A 19034-nucleotide genomic window follows, 5' to 3' on the forward strand; every position below is an offset into this window, starting at 1 on the left:
TAAAGCTAATATATGCCTTGAAATTAGTTGTTTAATTGTAACCTGCTTCCTTGCGAAGATAAGCATGTATGATGAGATGTCCTAACAATTAAAAGGTAACAGTCAGGCTGTACAAAAGAAAAAGTGATAATTAAATGTCATTCCAATAGTTATAGCCATTTTATAAGACACTTTTCTGCTTTAAACACAAATGCCGAAATTTAAACACTACGTAAATTTTATCTTAAGCCTTAATGGTAACGATAAGCCTTTTACTCTTAAGATTACGAATCAGATCCTGCAGTTTTCAATTCTAAAGAGTAACATAACAGTTTATAGATTAAAAACCCAAATAAACATAAAATAAATACAAGAGAAATATATTGTATCGTTTTATTTTTAATGCGTTTACAATATTTAATATCTTTTAATTGAACTTGAAATTAAATAGGTACAAGTGTACTTAACATACGCAACTTTATCGTGTGACAATAAAACCTTAATGATCTAGTGCCAAGTGATAATTACAAATATCTAACTTTACAAGAATTGCTTTAATTATATTACACGGTCTTGAAAAGCAACGATTTTAATTATTAAATCTGTGAACGTACTGCATCATATACGTGAAAGTACATGCAAGGAGGTTGTGACAAGACATGATTAAAACCTTTTTGTTGAACTATTTGTGACATTTGGAACGACAAAATGGCGGCTCTAATTTCCCTACACTTAAATCGTAGAATAGCAATGTGACCGAAATTACTTTGTAAAATTATCTTACGAAGGTTCTTATATATTACTTTTTCTAAAGATACATTTAACTTTTCATCCGATACTTAATAGTACTGTAATAAAAATCGCTAAAATCTTTGAGCTTCGATTTAATATAAAACGCATGATATGCATAATGTGTATCGCGAACTCCTATGTACAACAAACGTGTAAATAACAAATATAACAAAATATTTTAATTGATGTCTAAAGACGTAATAAAGTAACGATTTTATTCACAATGCCAAACACTAAATTTCATGCGTATTAAGTTTATTTTTTCTTTTAAGTATAATTTCGAATAATTTTGATTAAAGAAAAACTTTGGTAGTTCTTTGACTAAACGAGAAACCCCGATAACTTTATCCAATTTGATAAATTTACAAAATATAATGACATATCCATACAATATTCTTTATATTTTATAGCTATATAGTTAATTTGTTTAAAAAATACAATAAAATAAATGATAAATTTTATTAGCGCTCTGAAATAGAGCGCAGTTTTTGATATTTTTTAAACATCCATTCATAACTAACTTTAACTTTTACCTACTTTACACGATAACAGACAAACACGTTTATGTACAAGATATAAAGAAAATACGTTTTAAGTCAATCTTAAATCACAATACATAAACTAGGAACAAATATTTAAGTTATCATTAAAACGATTTTTTCTTAACAAAACTACACTTATACTTAAATTACATTTATTACATTATAATATCTATACTACACTTAAGTGATTTGTCATGTCGCTTAGCATAATGTATATCTTTAATTAAATATTTTACAATCAACAAGGAGAAATCTGTTGTATACCGTGACTCCGTGCCTTTGTTGTTAAAAAGACCTAGAGTCGTTTTCTTACTTTAAAATACGATCTTTCATTACCTAGATCGTATTTTGTTACATGCCAATATCGGACTATAGTTAAGTACTAAAGCGTATCTTAAAGTAGGTAAGCCAAAGCACACAAAAAATAATTTGTTTTCAAATGAATGTAGATTTCACTATGTAAATTTGCATTTAACCATATCTTTTAAGTTCTATATTCGTCTCTACAGTTAGAGAGACTCACTAAAGGTACGTAATATACACCCGCATTACTGTTACGAGTTTCCTACTGAAATTGAACCACCCAACTTATTTACAACGATCCAACAACAATGTTCAGTTCACTTTAACAGTTGCATTCATCCTTCGACCGTTAGCGTCGTTCATCTCAGCACTATTCGTTAGTGGAAGGGCTGCGACCACAAAGGCGGCGGCGGCGGCGGCAGCGCGTACGCCGGCGGCGGGCAGGCCGGCGGCTATGTGGAGATAGCCAGCGACGGCCGCGCGTGCGCGCCGTGCGGGGGCGTGGCGGCCGGGGAGCGCGTGCCCGGGGAACATGTCACCTTACCCATAAATGACCTGATATCATCAAAATACGCATCCTCCCTCTCAGTGTCCGCCGAACTTGGGGAATCGCCACCTTCAGCTTCGTGCTTCTTCAAGTGACGATCGAGATTTGTCTGCTGTCCGAAACACCTCTCGCACAAGGGGCACCGAAACGGCCTCTCCTTGTTGTGAATATTCCTTACGTGACGTTGAAGGTTCGATGAAATTGAGAAAGAACGTTCGCAATACTTGCACTTGTAAGGTTGCTCCCCTGTGTGAGTACGCAGATGTCGTGTGAGGTTGGCACTGCGAGGGAACACTTTCCCGCAGAACTTGCATGCGTAGCGATCGCGCAGCTTTCCAGATCCAGCGCTCAATTCTTGAAACTTAGCATATGCGCTAGGTTGCCTGTCTGGCCCATCAGTACCGAGAAGTGGGGATAAAAAATTGAACGGACTCGGTACATAAGGCGAGTGTGACGAGTTTAGAATTGATTCTGATGAATGGAAAGACGGAAATCGAGGCCGGTACATAGCATCGAGTAAGCTGCTGTGCTGCGGGTGGACGGGCATTGGGAACGCAAGTGGTGGTGATACCAGTTGAGGAGGAGAATCTTCTCTTTTAGGTTCTACGCATTCCACATCAACGTCGGTTGTGTCATTTTCAGGAGTTTTGCTACGTTCTGCTGGGCTTTCAGGTGGCGAATAAGACTTGACTGAATTGCGAAAGGAACGGTCATCATTGTCTACTTCAGAATCCTTATCACTTTGTTTTCTTGTTACTGATAAATCCAATGGCTGGTCGCCATCATCTTTCTTGATATCTTCCTCAACATCTGAATACTCTGAAGTTTTGTCGTCTTCTACAACGTTCTTAGATAAATCTTTAGGCAAAGGTGATTCAGACTTCAAACCTTGGATATCATTGTTGTTGAGCTTGAGGGAGAAGTTGAAAGGACTCTTTTGTTTCATCTCATCTCTTGAAAAGTTGAATGGAACAATTGGTGTTGGCATTGGCATAACAGGTGATGGTCGCTGTTGAGATGTCGCTTCTTCAGCTGATGGTGGTGATTGTTTCGCGTATAAACTCGGTAGTTTGTTTGGTGTGGCTCGGTCTGAGCTGTAGCTGTCTCTCTTAGTTTCATAGTCCAGATTTTTGGGCTTTTTGTTGTCTTCCATAGAATTGGAGCTATCCATGCTCTTTACAGATAAGCGACCTTCTTGTTGTTTTGATACTAAGTTAGCGTTGGACATAGCCATATCTTCCATAGCTAGTCGTGCTCCTTGCACATTAAACAGAAGCGGACTAAGGAACTCTGGTGGGCAAGCAGCAGCCGCGGCTGAGAACAGAGCCGGGTAGTGAGCGAATGTGTTATACGGTAAGGGCAAAGTGGGTCCCCTGTACATAGGGAATGGATTGGTGTTGTTTGGAGTATTCATTCCGACGTTTGGTAAGGACGATATTTGTGGTAAGCCTTGAGGCATTTGACCTCGCAGATTGACTGATGCAGCGGCAGCGGTGTCGCAGAACCTCTTGTGCTTAGTAAGAGATGCGTAGGAAGTGAAGGACTGTCCGCATTTCTGGCATTCAACCAGAGCTCTACAGGCAACGTGCATTCGCTTGTGACGACAGAGGTTGGAAAACTGGGTGTATGCCTGTAAATAAAAATAAAATATATTAAAATTAAGTTTGTTTTTAAAAGAACTATAACAATATTCGAATAGTCATTTAATATAGGTAGGTAATAAAGTATTCAAATATTTTAATGTAATTAAATAATGTTCTTACCTTAAAGCACACCTTGCACTGGAACGGCTTGACGCTGGAGTGTATGTGTGTGTGCTGCTTGAGTCCGGACGAGGTGGCGAAGGTCTTGCCGCACTCAGGGCAGGCGTGGCTGCGGGCGCCCACGTGCTGCGCGCGAATGTGGCGCTGGAGGTTGGAAGGATCGGTAAATACCTGAAATAACATCAGGTTTCGCAAACGGTGAAATATAAACCACCGATAAATTACCCACAAATTAAACAGAACCCAGGGAGATTAAAACCCATAAACTTAAAAGTTAAGTTTATTTTAAGTTAAATTATTAGTAAGTAGTTAGATTGCAGACTCTACTGAATAATTGAATTTAATTAAACCCATGTTTTTTCAGGAAAATATAACTTTCTAAACTACATAATCTTAATTCATAGAAATATACTTCATAACTACAAGTATTCAATTCACACCTTAGGACAGTTCTCGCAGGGGTACTTTCTGATGTCGGTGTGCGCAAGAGCACGATGGCGCAGGAGCAAGGCGCGGGTGCTGTAAGCTCTGTTACACAGTTCACAGTGAAATGCTGCTGGGGGCTGCGCGTGCTCCGTTATCAAGTGGCGATCGAGACTGCAACAAAACACAAGAAATTATAAATAAAAATTCGTTCAGCCGGCTAAATGTCAAGGCTGGCAAAATTTCCCCTTGATATTGACATCCGCGTATGTCTAGAGAAAGTTAGTAAGCAATAAACACGTACGGGGATTCGCCTGAAGGTCGTTTAGATTTAGTTGTTGTTCAAGGATAGTAGCATTCTTTGTAAGGGTTTTGTACTGTGACGTATCTTGTTAGTCTGTTCGTTTCAAAGGAGCCGCGTTGACCGAGTCATGCAGTTGACCCGGTATCGATATCAGTGATCTGTTGTTGTCCTCCAAGCGTATGTACTCGAACATGCTATTGTGTTCGACACTACTAATTTCAACAATGTAACATTTAACATATAACAATGTAAAATTTAGAGATTTGAAATATGAAGGATTTTTTGTCGTGTTGTAAAACAAAACACGATCGCCATTTCTAAAACAAGCAATACATTAAGTATGTACTCAACTTGCAATTATTACCGGCAATTTACTGCACGTACGTGAAACATATGTCGACCCTGTCTCGTTTCAGTACCGCACGCTCTACTTTGTATCCGCAAAAGTAACATTCACTGTACCCCAACATACATCCGTGACATTCTCACAGTGCCAGTAATTTAACTTCATTTTATATTCTAATTGTATTTTATCGCATACCACCAACGACTCTATTAGAAAGTGAGGAGATTACGCTAACGAACTTGAATAGGGCACCGCTATCCACTGACTACTTATAGGAAAAGACAAAATAATAACATCTTTATGCATAGAAATCGCCCACGCGGACATAACTTACACACTCGACCATACATAATTCAGGAAAGCTTTTCGGTCTTCGGCGTATAATGTATAAATGAATTAATTTTTGCAATAAATTCTGTATGAACACGTTTTATGAGCGAATCCATATTTGACGCATATTTTATGAAATATGGAGCTATCTCAGTAGTATATCTATCTGACCCTGGTTTCTACGATTCGATAGAAAATACTGTTATCGTCGTCATAATAACTTGTGTCGACATTTGATGGAAAACGTATATCATTTGCAAAAACGGTCCGAGTGAGTCTCCTTGGCATAACTGGTCTGCGCACGCAACCCTTGCTGCCTCCGGCTATTTTCTAACGTTGCACCTGTTACACCTCGTTAGTCGAGTTTTAATATAAACACAGATTACATCGCCGCTTTTATTAAGGAAATAGAATTGACTAGTTGTTGCACGGGTAGATCTATGTTGATCTATTCGAAAGCGTCGTGCTCGTCAAAAGGCTGAGATGGAACGTTTTCACTGTGGCACGGCGGCGGGCCCGTCGCCGTATCTTTTAATTAATCTAGAGGAATAAAATCTGCCGTCAGTAATGGTACCGTCGCTTACATGCTGTCTGTCTGTCCGTTATTTATATCAACTAGTCACCAACTTGACGAACGGATTCGCATATCCAGGCAATGGTGCTATCACTAATCACATATCTATGCATCTTATATTTATTATTATTACCAAACAAAATTTGCGGATATATTAGGTCATATAAACATATTTTTTTGTTTTTAACATTAGTCTACTATTTGCAACCTAAACCCAACAATTAACCAACCAAAAATAAATTTTGCATCACTTCATCTAAATGAGGGCAAAGTACAGTCCATGCTATTTACTAGATTCGTAATCGACGCACGCGCAGCTGAGATACAACGTGTAGCCCCAGGGCTCGCTTGCAACAGCCGCGTATCACCGCATACGATCTTCAATAGTTACTATTCTCGGATATTTTTTCATTACTACCAACATCATCATAGTAAATGTAAAACAGATGTTTAGTTTAATAGCGTATTACGTAATTGTACCAATTGAAAGTGTATTAGATTTTTAGACATGCTTTAATTATAGCTCTAAATAAGTCCGTGTCTCTGCTCGATTAGAAAAAGTTGTGTAGTGTAATTGTCAGTCTATTGCAGCCGCTTTACATGATTCGAAATCTATCTGCCGATCTTTATAAAAAATAATATAATAATATGTTACATGATCGTTCTTTCACAGCAATAGCCAAATTAATATTTGAAATTAAAAAATACCAAAGCTTTCTGACGCAATTTATCTTTTTACATGTCATTTTGCTTTCATTTTCAATGCTATATAAACTCTACTTCAAGAGCAATTAATAAGGGCTATTACCAGATAACTGGTAGTAAATCCAAGTCGACCCAACATTAAGTTTACAGCGGAGATCGATACTGAACATGCTGTATTCGATATTCACCGATCATAGGAATAATCTACATGTTCACGAATTGATAACATCCAATGAACAACTTTCGTTCCGAGCCGATCTATTAAGCCACACCCACACGAGCCACCGATACTGGCTGGCAACTAAAATGACGCTGATTATGATGTGTGAAAAGTTAAAGAAAGTGAGATTACTAGTATTGCAAGTATCGTTTTAGTAGACAAAATAAACCGCATAGCAATAGTTACGTCTGAAGTACAGTTTTATATTCTGATCTACATATTATAGGGACCGAATACTAAAGTACTCATAAGCCGTTGAATTGAAATTAAGAAAACTATCTATAGTTATTCGAAAACGTTACGAACTCCCAATATCAGTGATTTTAAACGTGGTTTAACACCAAGAATTTTAAAATTTGGAAAATATATATATTTGTATAGCAGCATTTTAGCCTCTACACAGACTAATGATGTACTACCGACGAACGTGCTTACATTTTAATAATCGATTGTAGATCCCGGCTAACGCTAACAATCGGTTGAGAAATACCGTAGCTCAGTCCATGTCCGAGTAGATAGTATCAATATTACCCATCGTGTCGGATCCGTTTGTCTTTACATCGTATGAAAACGAACTTGTTATTATAGCATGTTAATCACCACTTACATAATCCTGAAAGTCAAATCCATCAGTGTTCCTTGAAACATTAATTGACTTATCGATCAAATTATCGAGTACAATCAATACAGCTCAATAACGTGCCAGCTTAATACCTCAAAATTACCACCTATATTGAATTAGAACGCCAACTAGATCAGTAACAAATAAAAATAAATCTGCGTTAGACAAATAATGATCGTAAAAAAGTATTCACGATCAAATGGCCTGTAATTTTAGTGTTTGACTGCGCAATCGCTACCTGATCGATCAGATATCGATTCAAGGTGTGACAGCGGCGATGATCATTGCAATTGTACACTCTGATGAAAGTAAGAGTAAGAGATTCGATAAGACTGATTACAATGTGATTTCGTCATACATTACGATGCATTACAATACGCCTGAACAAGTATTAAGAACGAACGTGACAGTATAATTTAATACATCAATATAAAGAATGGCTGATTCTACTGCTGTATATGAGATACGACAGAAGCATCTAATGGAACACTGTTGTCAATGAAACTTATCATTTGACCATATCTGATAGATTTCGATTACCTAAAAAGCAAATGAATTTAATTTTAAGCACATCGAGTCATATTAAAACCTCTTTAAACCTATAATCATTAAAAAGAAACAATGTGGCGCACATCTAATTACTAATCGATCTCCTGATGCCCTAGAAACGTTGTAAACGTTTAAAACAATAGTGATGGCGCGATAAGGACGGCGAGGATACGTTAGAGCGGTGCATGTCGATAATCTCGATCTCCTGCATTATTGACGAGCCAACGCTTCGATAGAATATGATGACACACGCCATTATGGCCTTCCATCGCTTGTCACGTTGATAATATATTCATGATATAGTTTCATTCGTGATGAGCCGTTTAGTTTATTTGTGCCACTGATCCTTATCAGCTATTTTAGCGACTGTTTGTTTGTTTTTTATTCGATTGTATGCTCGATATAGCAATGAAATTATTTTTAATATTTACCAGCATGGAATGACGTTGGTATTTTGACGTCAGAGCTATGTACAGCGAGTTTATCTGTACGTCACCGTCACTGAAGACGGGTAATCGTCGCGTGCCATCGACCCGCTCGACAACAAATCATCGACGTGCGTCTTATCGAACGAGCACATCTCTAGCACTAAATAAATCGTTACTGGCCCTCTACTCTACGACCAAATAATATTAATGGCTGGAGGTTAATGGTTCTGAAGACGTTTGAAATTGATAGACTTCTGCATCTGCTGGCGGACATCTTGAACGAACCGTTTAGATGAAACGCCCGATTGAATGATTTGAATTTAATTTGTGTAAGAAGTAAGTAGTAGTAAGTACCCATTTAGCTTTTTGATGGCAAACTTTTATTGAATACAAAATAGTAAAAATAATCAGAGATACACATCTATAGCGTGTTACAATGGCAATATTATAAACTGTTTAATGTTAATGCGTGGAACAATGGTTATGATAAGAATTATTTAGTAGCCACTTAAGCTAGCTAGACCTCAATAAATTTCCTAGACCGATATAAATAGAGTTACCGACCGATACAATCATATCGTCTATCGTAGCATGCCTTAGCGAATATCTTTTATAAAACCCGCGAAACTACTTCGAGATATCAAATAACAGGATTTATGTAACAATACCTTTGCCTTATAGGAATATCTTATGCCTTAAGAATGTTGCTTTTAATAAAAGACGATAAGCTCCCGATTTTCTATAGCTCAACTTTCAAGTAGTTCTAAATTATTTATTTTTACGCTCAAACAATAACTATTGGCATAAAAATATCATTTCTTCATACTCTAAATTTAAAAATCTGACGAAGGCCAGTTAGCATAAATTTTGACACATTCAAACACGCATTGCTTTAAATTTCTTATGTTTTTTTTAAGACTGACTTTACTATGTAAATATAAATTGTACTTACATGTCGATATTAGGGAAGGGTATATCGCAGAAGTTGCAGCGGGGTTCTGCGTCTTCTTGGTCTTCTTCCTCAGCTTGAGTTTTCTCAGCAGATGAACTCGCTAACAGGCGGCGACGCTCTGAAACAAAAGCGTTCATATTTTAAATTCAATTGGTTTTTTTTTTATCCAAGTAAAGCTGCCAGAGACTTCAAATTTATGTTTAGAACTCCGTTCTTTGTAGAAATTGTGACACTTCGATGCAAAATAAAAACTTTTTAACAGCTAGATTTTTTTAGAGAGGTCTTAGTATTTGTTTAGGCAAACAGTAAATGAGAGGCATTTCATGTTTAAGAGTGTTCAAATTATCAACTTTTTAATTTCCGTTTGTATAGATTTGATAATTTATATGATTGCCAAAGTTGTTTAGATACAACGTCAATTTATTATGTAACCAAATATGGTTGATTTATTTACTTTGCACGGACAGCTATCTCGAGACAAAACACCTATAAACGGTCATATCTTAGATAAATTAACAATTACTTCAGACCAACGTTATGTAGGTACCTAGAAATACACAGCTTTATTATAACTAATTATATGGCGAAGATACCTATTATGAATATACCTACCTCACTGTTCCTTTAAGGCACCTTTGTAAAATTCAATGGTCTTTACATCATGTCGGGATGACCGTACATTTTTCTTTAGCTTAAGTCATTCATACGGGTCTATGTAAATCAATAGGAACCGTGCAATTAAGCTGCAAACAGTTTTGTAATGTGCATAATTCATCGTCGTACGATGCGGCGTTGACACGACTTAATTTGTTATTCATTGATTTTGCACATTGATAATCCTAGTTGTTAACCGCTGTTAGGCAGTCAAACTAACAGAAACACTTCGGATTACTCAATTTCGTACCGAGTTTGAAACAACGTGAAAGTATATATGTCGCGGAAATTCAAATTCAATCTATATTTGAAATTGTACTAAACAAAGCAATTATTGAGTCTAGGAAACGTATCAGAGATACCGAAGTAATAACAGTAACTTGTCATACGTTTGCACAGAATTATCGTCATATACTGACGTAGACAATCACGATCAGGGCGTCGGAAGTATAAAATGGTTCGCATTGACACATGCAGAATTAATTCGAGTCACGACGGGCGAAGCCACGCCTCGAGCATTGTCTAACGAGCCGCATCCGTGATAAGGCAAGGCTAAGATAACTATGTGATTTCATCGGGCAAATATGAATCGATATTTGAAAATGATCGATGCATTGAATATGTAGCAGTTTCTTACTTTGATTCCGAGAATCGGTATTAGTATTCAAATGTTTTAACACTATGAATATAGAATGGAAATGCATGAGGTATTGTCGGAAGATTTATTACAATTTCTCAGGGAAGCTGCGCTTGTGTTGGCGTTGTAATGTGTGAGAGGATGTGAAGGCAACCAGTTGTGACGGTTATCTTTAAGCTTTACATACGCAAATCGCCACAAATTGTTTCAAACTTTCAAAAGGAAATAAAAAATACTCTAATGATATTAAAAGATAAAGTCCAGTAGTGAAGAACATTAATAAGAAAAAAGACACGAAAATGAAATAACAACTGCACAAAATTAAATTAAAATCTCAAATATAAAAAAAAATAACAACCAATAGAAAATCAAAAAACAAAACAAAAAAATAACATAAAACCAAAATCTTAAAACCTATTCACATACCTGAGAAAATTAGAATTACGGAATCGAATCAATGAGGTCAAAGTTAGGATGTCACTGGATCACGAGGGATGTCACAGGAGGTCATAGGTGAAACTATGTGTATTGTCAGTGCAGTACTGAAGTGTTTGTTACAAATTATCAGGGGCCAGTCACACCCCCACCCCACCTGCGCGAGGGTTAATATGCTCACTTGACCCGTCGGGGAAATATGGAAAATCATCTGTGCGTGACATGTGCGCTGGTTGTGGTTTTAAAGTTTGAATGTCGGATTAATTGCCGATTTCATACAAGTATTTGAGTTTTGATGTTAGTTTTAATTGTTTGATTTAATTATTTTAAAAATTTTAAGGATGATGTAGAGTTTTTTTAGGAAATTGTAGAGCTCTCTTGACCTACAAAAAACAAAACTAAGATAGCCTTATTATATTCGAAATAGTCATTTTTTGGTCACACATAAGGTAAAGCGATGACTTCATTATATAGTCACCAGGATATCTTAAAAATTACGCATACAATAATTTCCTAAACATTCCCTAAAAAGTTTCAGATCAAGATAATGAAACTTTCTTCATACCTTCCTTTACACTCCTAGTACTTCGTACTTAACTTACCTAACATATCTTATACCCAATAGCGTGAGCTGTCGCAACTCTCATCAAAGCGAATCAAAACCTAACTAACCAAAACTCAAAGTTCAATAAAAAAAAAAACATATCTTATACAATTATTCTCACTTTCCCACACAAAAAGTTAAACTTTCTCCACCCACAGCAATAATGTACGTAGAATACGAAATTTGCGTACGCAGGGTGCGCGGTCGTTAAGTTTTCCCACGACGTCACATATGTCGGAGCTGCGCGCGCGCACCGTGTCCGTGACTTACCGATTCCGTAATGAATTCCACCCCAAACGACTACACCTGTTGTTTCTCGCAATTTATAAGTGTTTGTCTAAGTTTGTTTTTAATTTTGTGTAACGGTTATTGTAAACGAGTGTAATGAAAAACTATTATTTTTACGCCTTATATAGGTATGTGATGGAAATTATTTTGAATAGTATAATTTTTTCAACTTCATCTAGTAAACTCAATAATATTTGACCTAAGACTACTTGTAACTCCAATATTTCAAAAGTTTGTACCAAACCATATTAAAATCGACCACTAGTGTAGAGAAGACCATGAATAGGCAATTTCAATCACGGTAACAAACAACAACAATTCAATTTAATCTCCAATGTTCTAGAGCACAATCGTGTACATAATCTGTTAGTCCAAGGTTCGCTTCCTGCGTGAAAATAGGTTCTATTAACGCTCGGGGCCCAGCATCGCATCAGGTGCGTCGCACGCGCATCTTACCGTTACGGCTTGAGGCGAAAACGGCGTCTGTAGAGTCTGAGGTACACGATGAAGGCTCAAGATGAAAATTGAGAGATAATTTTATGTAAATTATGTCAGTATGTTTTGACGGCAAAACAAATTAGTTTGTTTTTTGTTTTGTTTCGTACTACTGTTTAAAATAAGAACATTTCTTCGCTTTGTGTTTTTTTTTTTGAGGAATATCTTTTTTATTGTTTATCAAGATTCTGGTTACTTAACCAAAAAGTATACAATAGGATTTTAATATTTATAATTTGATATCTCCTAAATCCGAAACAATATATAAAGTCACGCACCAAATGTATTGTGGTATAAAAATTATTCAATTTCGCGTAACATCAAGATAATTCTAATCTCTACAAAAAACAGATCCCGAACCAGATTCAACCCTTTACTGGGGGCGGTGTTATTAAATTGAAATATTTCTATTTTATTGTCCGTAATATTTATTTGATTGTTAAATAAATACGCGATGTGGGACGCCGAGCGATTGTCGCCGCCGTAATGGAGGGTGCTTCTATTGTCGTTGGTTAATTTTCTGATTAATCATTTTGGTTGCGAGGGAATCGTCGCAATTGTATGACGTTTCAATTTTCGGTTTTGCTTTCTGTACGCTTAATGTGTATTGTGCAATAATATCCACAGTTCTGTGTTATTGTACGCGGCTCATATTAACAAATATTATATTTTAGATAGAATTGTAAATGCCTATATTGAGCATCTGTTCATTCTCGGACATGTCTGTAAGTACAAGATGAATAAAAAAAACAGAGGCTACACATTATTTTCTTATAAAACAAGGCGTGGCATTATCAGGCTTAACTTAAGCACATATTTGATGTCTGGCTACCGAGAGATAAAAACAATCGATTCAAAATATTTTTCTTATCAATATTTCATATGTATAATCACAATCACGATGTGAGATATCAGGGCTACTGCATGGCACAATGTGCGTGCGCGGTCCGACAAAGCAACGTCATCAATTTTAATCTGCGCGACAATTGCGCGATGACAAATGTCAACGCGAGTCGCGCGACACTCATTCATTACGCGCACGAATGCACGCGGCGATTTGAAAAAACTACAGCCAATGAAGGGTTAACTCCACTATTGTTATTGCGTATGACGGGAGATGGATTACTATGATTACAATTCCAAACTCGCATTATATTCACAATCACGTAACAACAACAGGAATCCCAATGATCTGAGCTCATATTAAACAAGACATATTACTAAATACTTGAGTTAGAGGCTAAAGGAATGAGGTTAGGAATACTAAAGTGACCTTTTAGAAAATATGTCTGAACGAATAAATCTGTGTCATTATTTTATAGCTAGTCTTATCTTGAGTATTGTACGGCGTTTGTATCAATGATGCAACTGATCAGGACTCGGAAGATACGTATGTAAATATTTGGCCATAAATTAAACGGGCGAGGTCAATCGATCATAATTGTCGTGTTATTCAAAAACTTTATCTCTGGACAAATTAATCCTTTCGCAAAAAAAGTATCGAGAAATTATTCAATGAATGGAGCTATAGGTGGCCTCTGTTACGATTAAGGCGCCATCAATCATGTCTTGTGCAATGGAGCCCGGAGCTCTATGACAAATGTTCGATCCTGACTGCAAATCGTTTCTAATTACAGATATTTAAGAGTCATTGTGGACGCAATATTGGAATGTCATGCAGCTTATGTTCGTATGACGAATGTGGGCGAATTATGTGGTTACTTAAGTAAATATGTACAGATAAGTATGTAGTTGAAATGTGATTGATATAGTAGGTAGTTATATTTTGGTGCGTGTTAACTAAGTTTCTATTGTGAAAGTATACATCTTCCTGTCTCTATTTTTTTATATACGTAGCTAAGCATAGGAATCGAAACATTCCAGACTATCGTACTTTTTTATGAAAATCTTAATATTTTTAGAACGTATTTTCTAAAATATTTTCTGTACTAATTTTACACTTAAATAATAAAGCATTATTTATGCCTATAATATAAACCTTACAATCAACAAGGGACAATCTACCTAAACACCTAATCGCATCGAAAGTGTCGAAGAGGGAAAGTCGGTAAGTCAGCGCGTAACATAATTAGACCAAGCCAGCAATTACGTGCAATTGGAATCGCATAAATCACCGGGACCGCGCCGGCGACTGCCGGCTGCGAGCCACCGGAAGCCGGTACAGGAAACCCTGAAGACCCTAGCGACACCGGTCCGTTACCGGTGCGAGTACGGTTGCTGGATGTGGCTGCGTCATTAAGAGCGCAGTTGACCTAACTTTTAGATATACTAGTACCTAGTTTATACGATCTACTGATATGTATCCGTGGAAGTATTTATTCGGATAAAGATTGTAGCTCAACAGATAAACCAATATTTTTCTATTAAAATTGACTACACAAGGAGGAATACACACATGATCGTCATGAACAAAAACTATAAAGACAGCTATATTCTCGTACGGGCGTACACATAACATAAAGTTATCTGAGGTACACAGTTTATTTTCTACCATCAGAATTATTAATTCTAGACTATAAAATTACCTCAAATAAATATTACAATTGTTCTATGCTTCTGTAGTCTCTTCCAGTAACAATATGTACCCCAAACAGTCGCCCCCGCATTAACGGAAGCATATGCGTGATTTTTCACATGAGTCGCGCGTACGTCGCGATTTATCTAAATTAAATATCGCATGCGCGCGTGGCACCGGTGTGTCCAGGCCCTAGGATTATGTGCACATACAGCATGTTTTAAAATTATATGAATTTCTGCGTGTCACGTAATATACGAAATATTAAACAGTATCCAAAACAATCCATCATTGGTATTTTGTGTATTAGCATTGAAATCGAATATAACAAAGCATTAAAAGGGAATCTAATTTCTTTTGAATATTAAACTTATTATTTGATTGTGAAAATGTTTTACTGACTTTTGTTATGTTTGTTAACTGCACAAGTTTACATATTTGAAGCCTTAAGAAATCTCGACTTTAAATATATTTTCGGATTACAGTAACGTCTGTGAATATCATTAAGTACCTCTCCTAGACATTTAGCCTATTTAACCTAATGTTTCTGCCTAACATTTCCTAACAACTGTAAAACACCTTTTGTTCTAAACATCGGCCTGTATGTCCTACAGTATGACTTGTCAAGGGTCTGTTGTCTGGGGCAGAGGGCAGGTGACTCCAATTAACTGTCGCCCGCGTGTCACCGGAGCGTGAATACGCGTGACCGTGATTCAACCGTCCCGCTGATATGATGGTGAGAACCAATGTATTTTGCCGCGTGCTATGTGTATTTTACTGAAACTTTTGTGATATATTATCAAAAGTGGAGTCATTGAGAAGCATACCTATATCTGCATCTTAGATTAGGTTTTTGCAAATGATCTATCAAAAATTTGAAGTTTAGAATCGATACGAACGAGCTTGAATTCCAAAATCAGGTTGAATTTGTTGTTGAACTGTAGCAAAGTTTTATCTAAACCTTACCCATAGTAGCTTTATAAAGTAGACATTGTTAGATTTCGAAAAGGAAGGTCTACATAGTCTCTTACGATCTTCACAAAAAAGACTCACACACATGGATAAAGTAATTTATGGTTTAAATGTTATATATTTATGGTACTCACTAGGATCTAATAGTGAAGAGAAGAGGTCCCCCAGAGGCAGCGGCGTGCGGGGACCGAGCAACAGCTCCTGTCCTGCAGAAATCTCGCGGACAACCTTGAACCATACCTGAAACATTTGTGTGAGGAATATATTAGATACATCAATCCTTCTTAAAATAATAAGGCTAAATACGAATGATTCTATTATGATAGTTGCAGTTATGAAAACGAAAGGTGATCCACAGTATGAAGAGCACAGTTTCTTTTATTAAACGGTAACGGTTTAAGTTTAATTGTGGCGTCTAATGAATATTCTCTTGAAGTATGTCTGAGTATTTATGCTGAAATGTGTATTAATATAAATAGTCCCTGAAATATAATAAGAACATAGGTATATACCCAGCAAAACAAAACTACGAATACACACAACATTCATAATACGAAAACATTCAACTTATTATTCCAAATCATTTGTATTCGAAAACCATTCATAACGATACCTCTTACGTTCGCGTCATTTAGCTAAAAAATATTTCTGAATATCATACCGCGAGCGTGGTATTGAAATATCAAATAGCGTTTAACCTCGCAGGGTACAAATAAGTGAATCTAATCACCGCATCTGTTCGCTCCCCTCATTGACCGGAAATGGCACACAGTTGTTCAGCCACCGATTTTCTGCCACCGGAAGTACCAACGTACCAACATTCAAATTTAATTGGGGTAGTGCCACAATGGGCTGTGAGCACCGTTGTGATAATCATTCCGTTGATTTGTGCGTTATTAGTTTTAATTGCGAGGTTAAACATGGGAAGACGTGTGGAGTGGAATGGGGTCTTTTGGGTGATGGGAAAAGTGAAATATAAGGAAACATTTCAAAAATAATTTTGTTTACTATACTATACATTCTATAACTAATATACATTCTATTTTGATCCTAAACTATAGAATTAAATGTTTTGTATGTGCCTACCGTCTATAATAGCTCTGTTTTGTGTTATGACTTTCAATTCTCCCAAACCAACAATATCCTACAGAAATGAACAAAAAATGTCAATGAATAGGATCATACTTGGCCTCCCAACAACAGATGCTGCACGTTGACCTCCTGAGGGTAGTTGGTGGAGCGCACCAGCTTCAGCCAGTTGCTCTTCTCTGTGGTGGCATCGAGCCATCCACTCACACCATTCTTGTCACGAACCTGGAAAAGTAGCATTATAATTATATATCCAAACTAGTTTTGGGATAACATCTTGGGAGGTACTGTTTACGTATTCTAGCAATTCAACCACTAGGATTAATAACCGTTTTAATAAGAATAGTTTATCCAACTAAAGATAAACGTTTTACTATTATCTAGTAAAAATATAAAAAGTTACCAAGACGCTTAAAAAAGCGCCACCTAGTAACTAGCAACTGAACTTTAGTAGCACCTGCCGTCTTAACCCAACCACCGCAATAAAAGTCGTTAAGTTTTTATATGTATCGCTGTGGCACTTAACTAAGATTATTAATTAAAGAAACAAAAATTAATTTCTAAATATACTGAAGTGGTTAACCATATACTAATCGTATATTTTTTTTGCACCTTAAGGCATATTTAATTCTTTAAATGTTTCTAGCTATTTACGTAAAAGCCAAACCGCATTTAGGAACAGTAAGTAATAATGTAGTACATCCTACAACCATTACAAATTAAACCAATACTAAGCATGACAATGTTATTAATAACGCCATCTCTCGGCAAACATTGACAACAGACTTAGCACCGGACATCGCGCGGCCGCAATAGATGGCGCTATTAGTCTGTGTCACGATGTAACGGGTTCGTCACAGCTTGTCCATTTGTCACCGACCTCCCCAATCTAACCGTCCCCTTTGCGTGATGATTTAATTTTATAAATATCTACGTTCTGGGATTATAAATCTGTTTTTTATGATGGTCGCTTTGTTTGTTCGAATATATTTTTCCAGTTATGAATTCGCTTTTACTCTTTATAATATTATTAACATTTCAATGTTTTGCTTAGCCTGTAATTATTTAGGTCGCAATAATAGGAATGATATCAAATTTAGGTTATCTAAGACACCTCAGCACGGTGATATAGATTGCAAGCATTCGGGATTCCTTTCCTTCATAATTTAACTTCTAAAATGATACGTTTGCCATACCTTACTATAAAAAAAACCCTAATTCACATCCTTTAACTACAATTCCACCCTTGTCTTGTCTAATCCACATAAGTTATGTCCTAATGAAACTCAAATATCGCATAAAATAACATGGTAGGTGCCATAAAACAGTAGCCGAATAACAAGGGGTACCCAACCTACAATTTGCGGACAGACACTCAAAATTCCCTTCGATATGCATTCGATTGAGTCATAATAGCAATAATAGCCGTTATTTTATGAAGATGTGTACCTTCCCGACGGGGGTTCATGTTTGTACTATTAAATTAGGGCTTTTAAAACTTGATCTATTGCTTCGGTAAACAAGACGGAAGGGTGTGAGGGATATCGACCTGTAACAGTTTACTAAGCGTCAGTGATCGCTTGATTGTCTTTTAAGTGTCTCATATATTAGCGTTTTATTTGATCTACCGCACGCACCACTTCATTACACACCCATCTATTCTTTACGTAACCAATTATTATCAATTTGCCACCTAGTTAAGCACCTTGATATTTTATCAACAATTTTATAATCTAAGTCATTTGTATTTTCCCAATTAATTAATGCAAGATTAATTTTGATTGTTTTGATACCTACAAACTATAAGACAAAATGTAGATATTAGGACAAATATTCGAAAACAACTCTAGGGAAGTTAAAAACGACGCATAAAATAAACAAGTTACGATTGCAACATCCGTCGCATTAAATAGTCAAGAAAACAAGGTGGCTAATTCAGCGTAAA

At 36.5% G+C, this 19034-nt stretch overlaps 1 protein-coding gene across 7 annotated transcripts in view; it reads right to left on the reverse strand.

Annotated features, from left to right (window-relative positions):
* Nucleotides 1-361: 361 nt before the first annotated feature.
* The window catches only part of LOC113493168 (MDS1 and EVI1 complex locus protein-like), a 100800-nt gene continuing 82127 nt past the window's right edge, over nt 362-19034 (reverse strand). For 6 of the 7 annotated variants that reach the window (XM_026871051.1, XM_026870999.1, XM_026871042.1 and 3 more), the window contains 6 exons: nt 17186-17314; nt 16135-16240; nt 9380-9497; nt 4367-4523; nt 3927-4097; nt 362-3793 (listed from right to left, as the gene is read on the reverse strand). In XM_026871051.1, coding sequence (XP_026726852.1) covers nt 2069-3793; nt 3927-4097; nt 4367-4523; nt 9380-9497; nt 16135-16240; nt 17186-17314 — 2406 coding nt within the window. In that variant the 3' untranslated portion in view covers nt 362-2068. The remainder of the gene's footprint in view (nt 3794-3926; nt 4098-4366; nt 4524-9379; nt 9498-16134; nt 16241-17185; nt 17315-19034) is intronic. The other variant, XM_026871009.1, reaches the window with a different exon arrangement.

Source organism: Trichoplusia ni, chromosome 1 (assembly GCF_003590095.1).
Source record: "Trichoplusia ni isolate ovarian cell line Hi5 chromosome 1, tn1, whole genome shotgun sequence".
Lineage (NCBI taxonomy): Eukaryota > Metazoa > Arthropoda > Insecta > Lepidoptera > Noctuidae > Trichoplusia > Trichoplusia ni.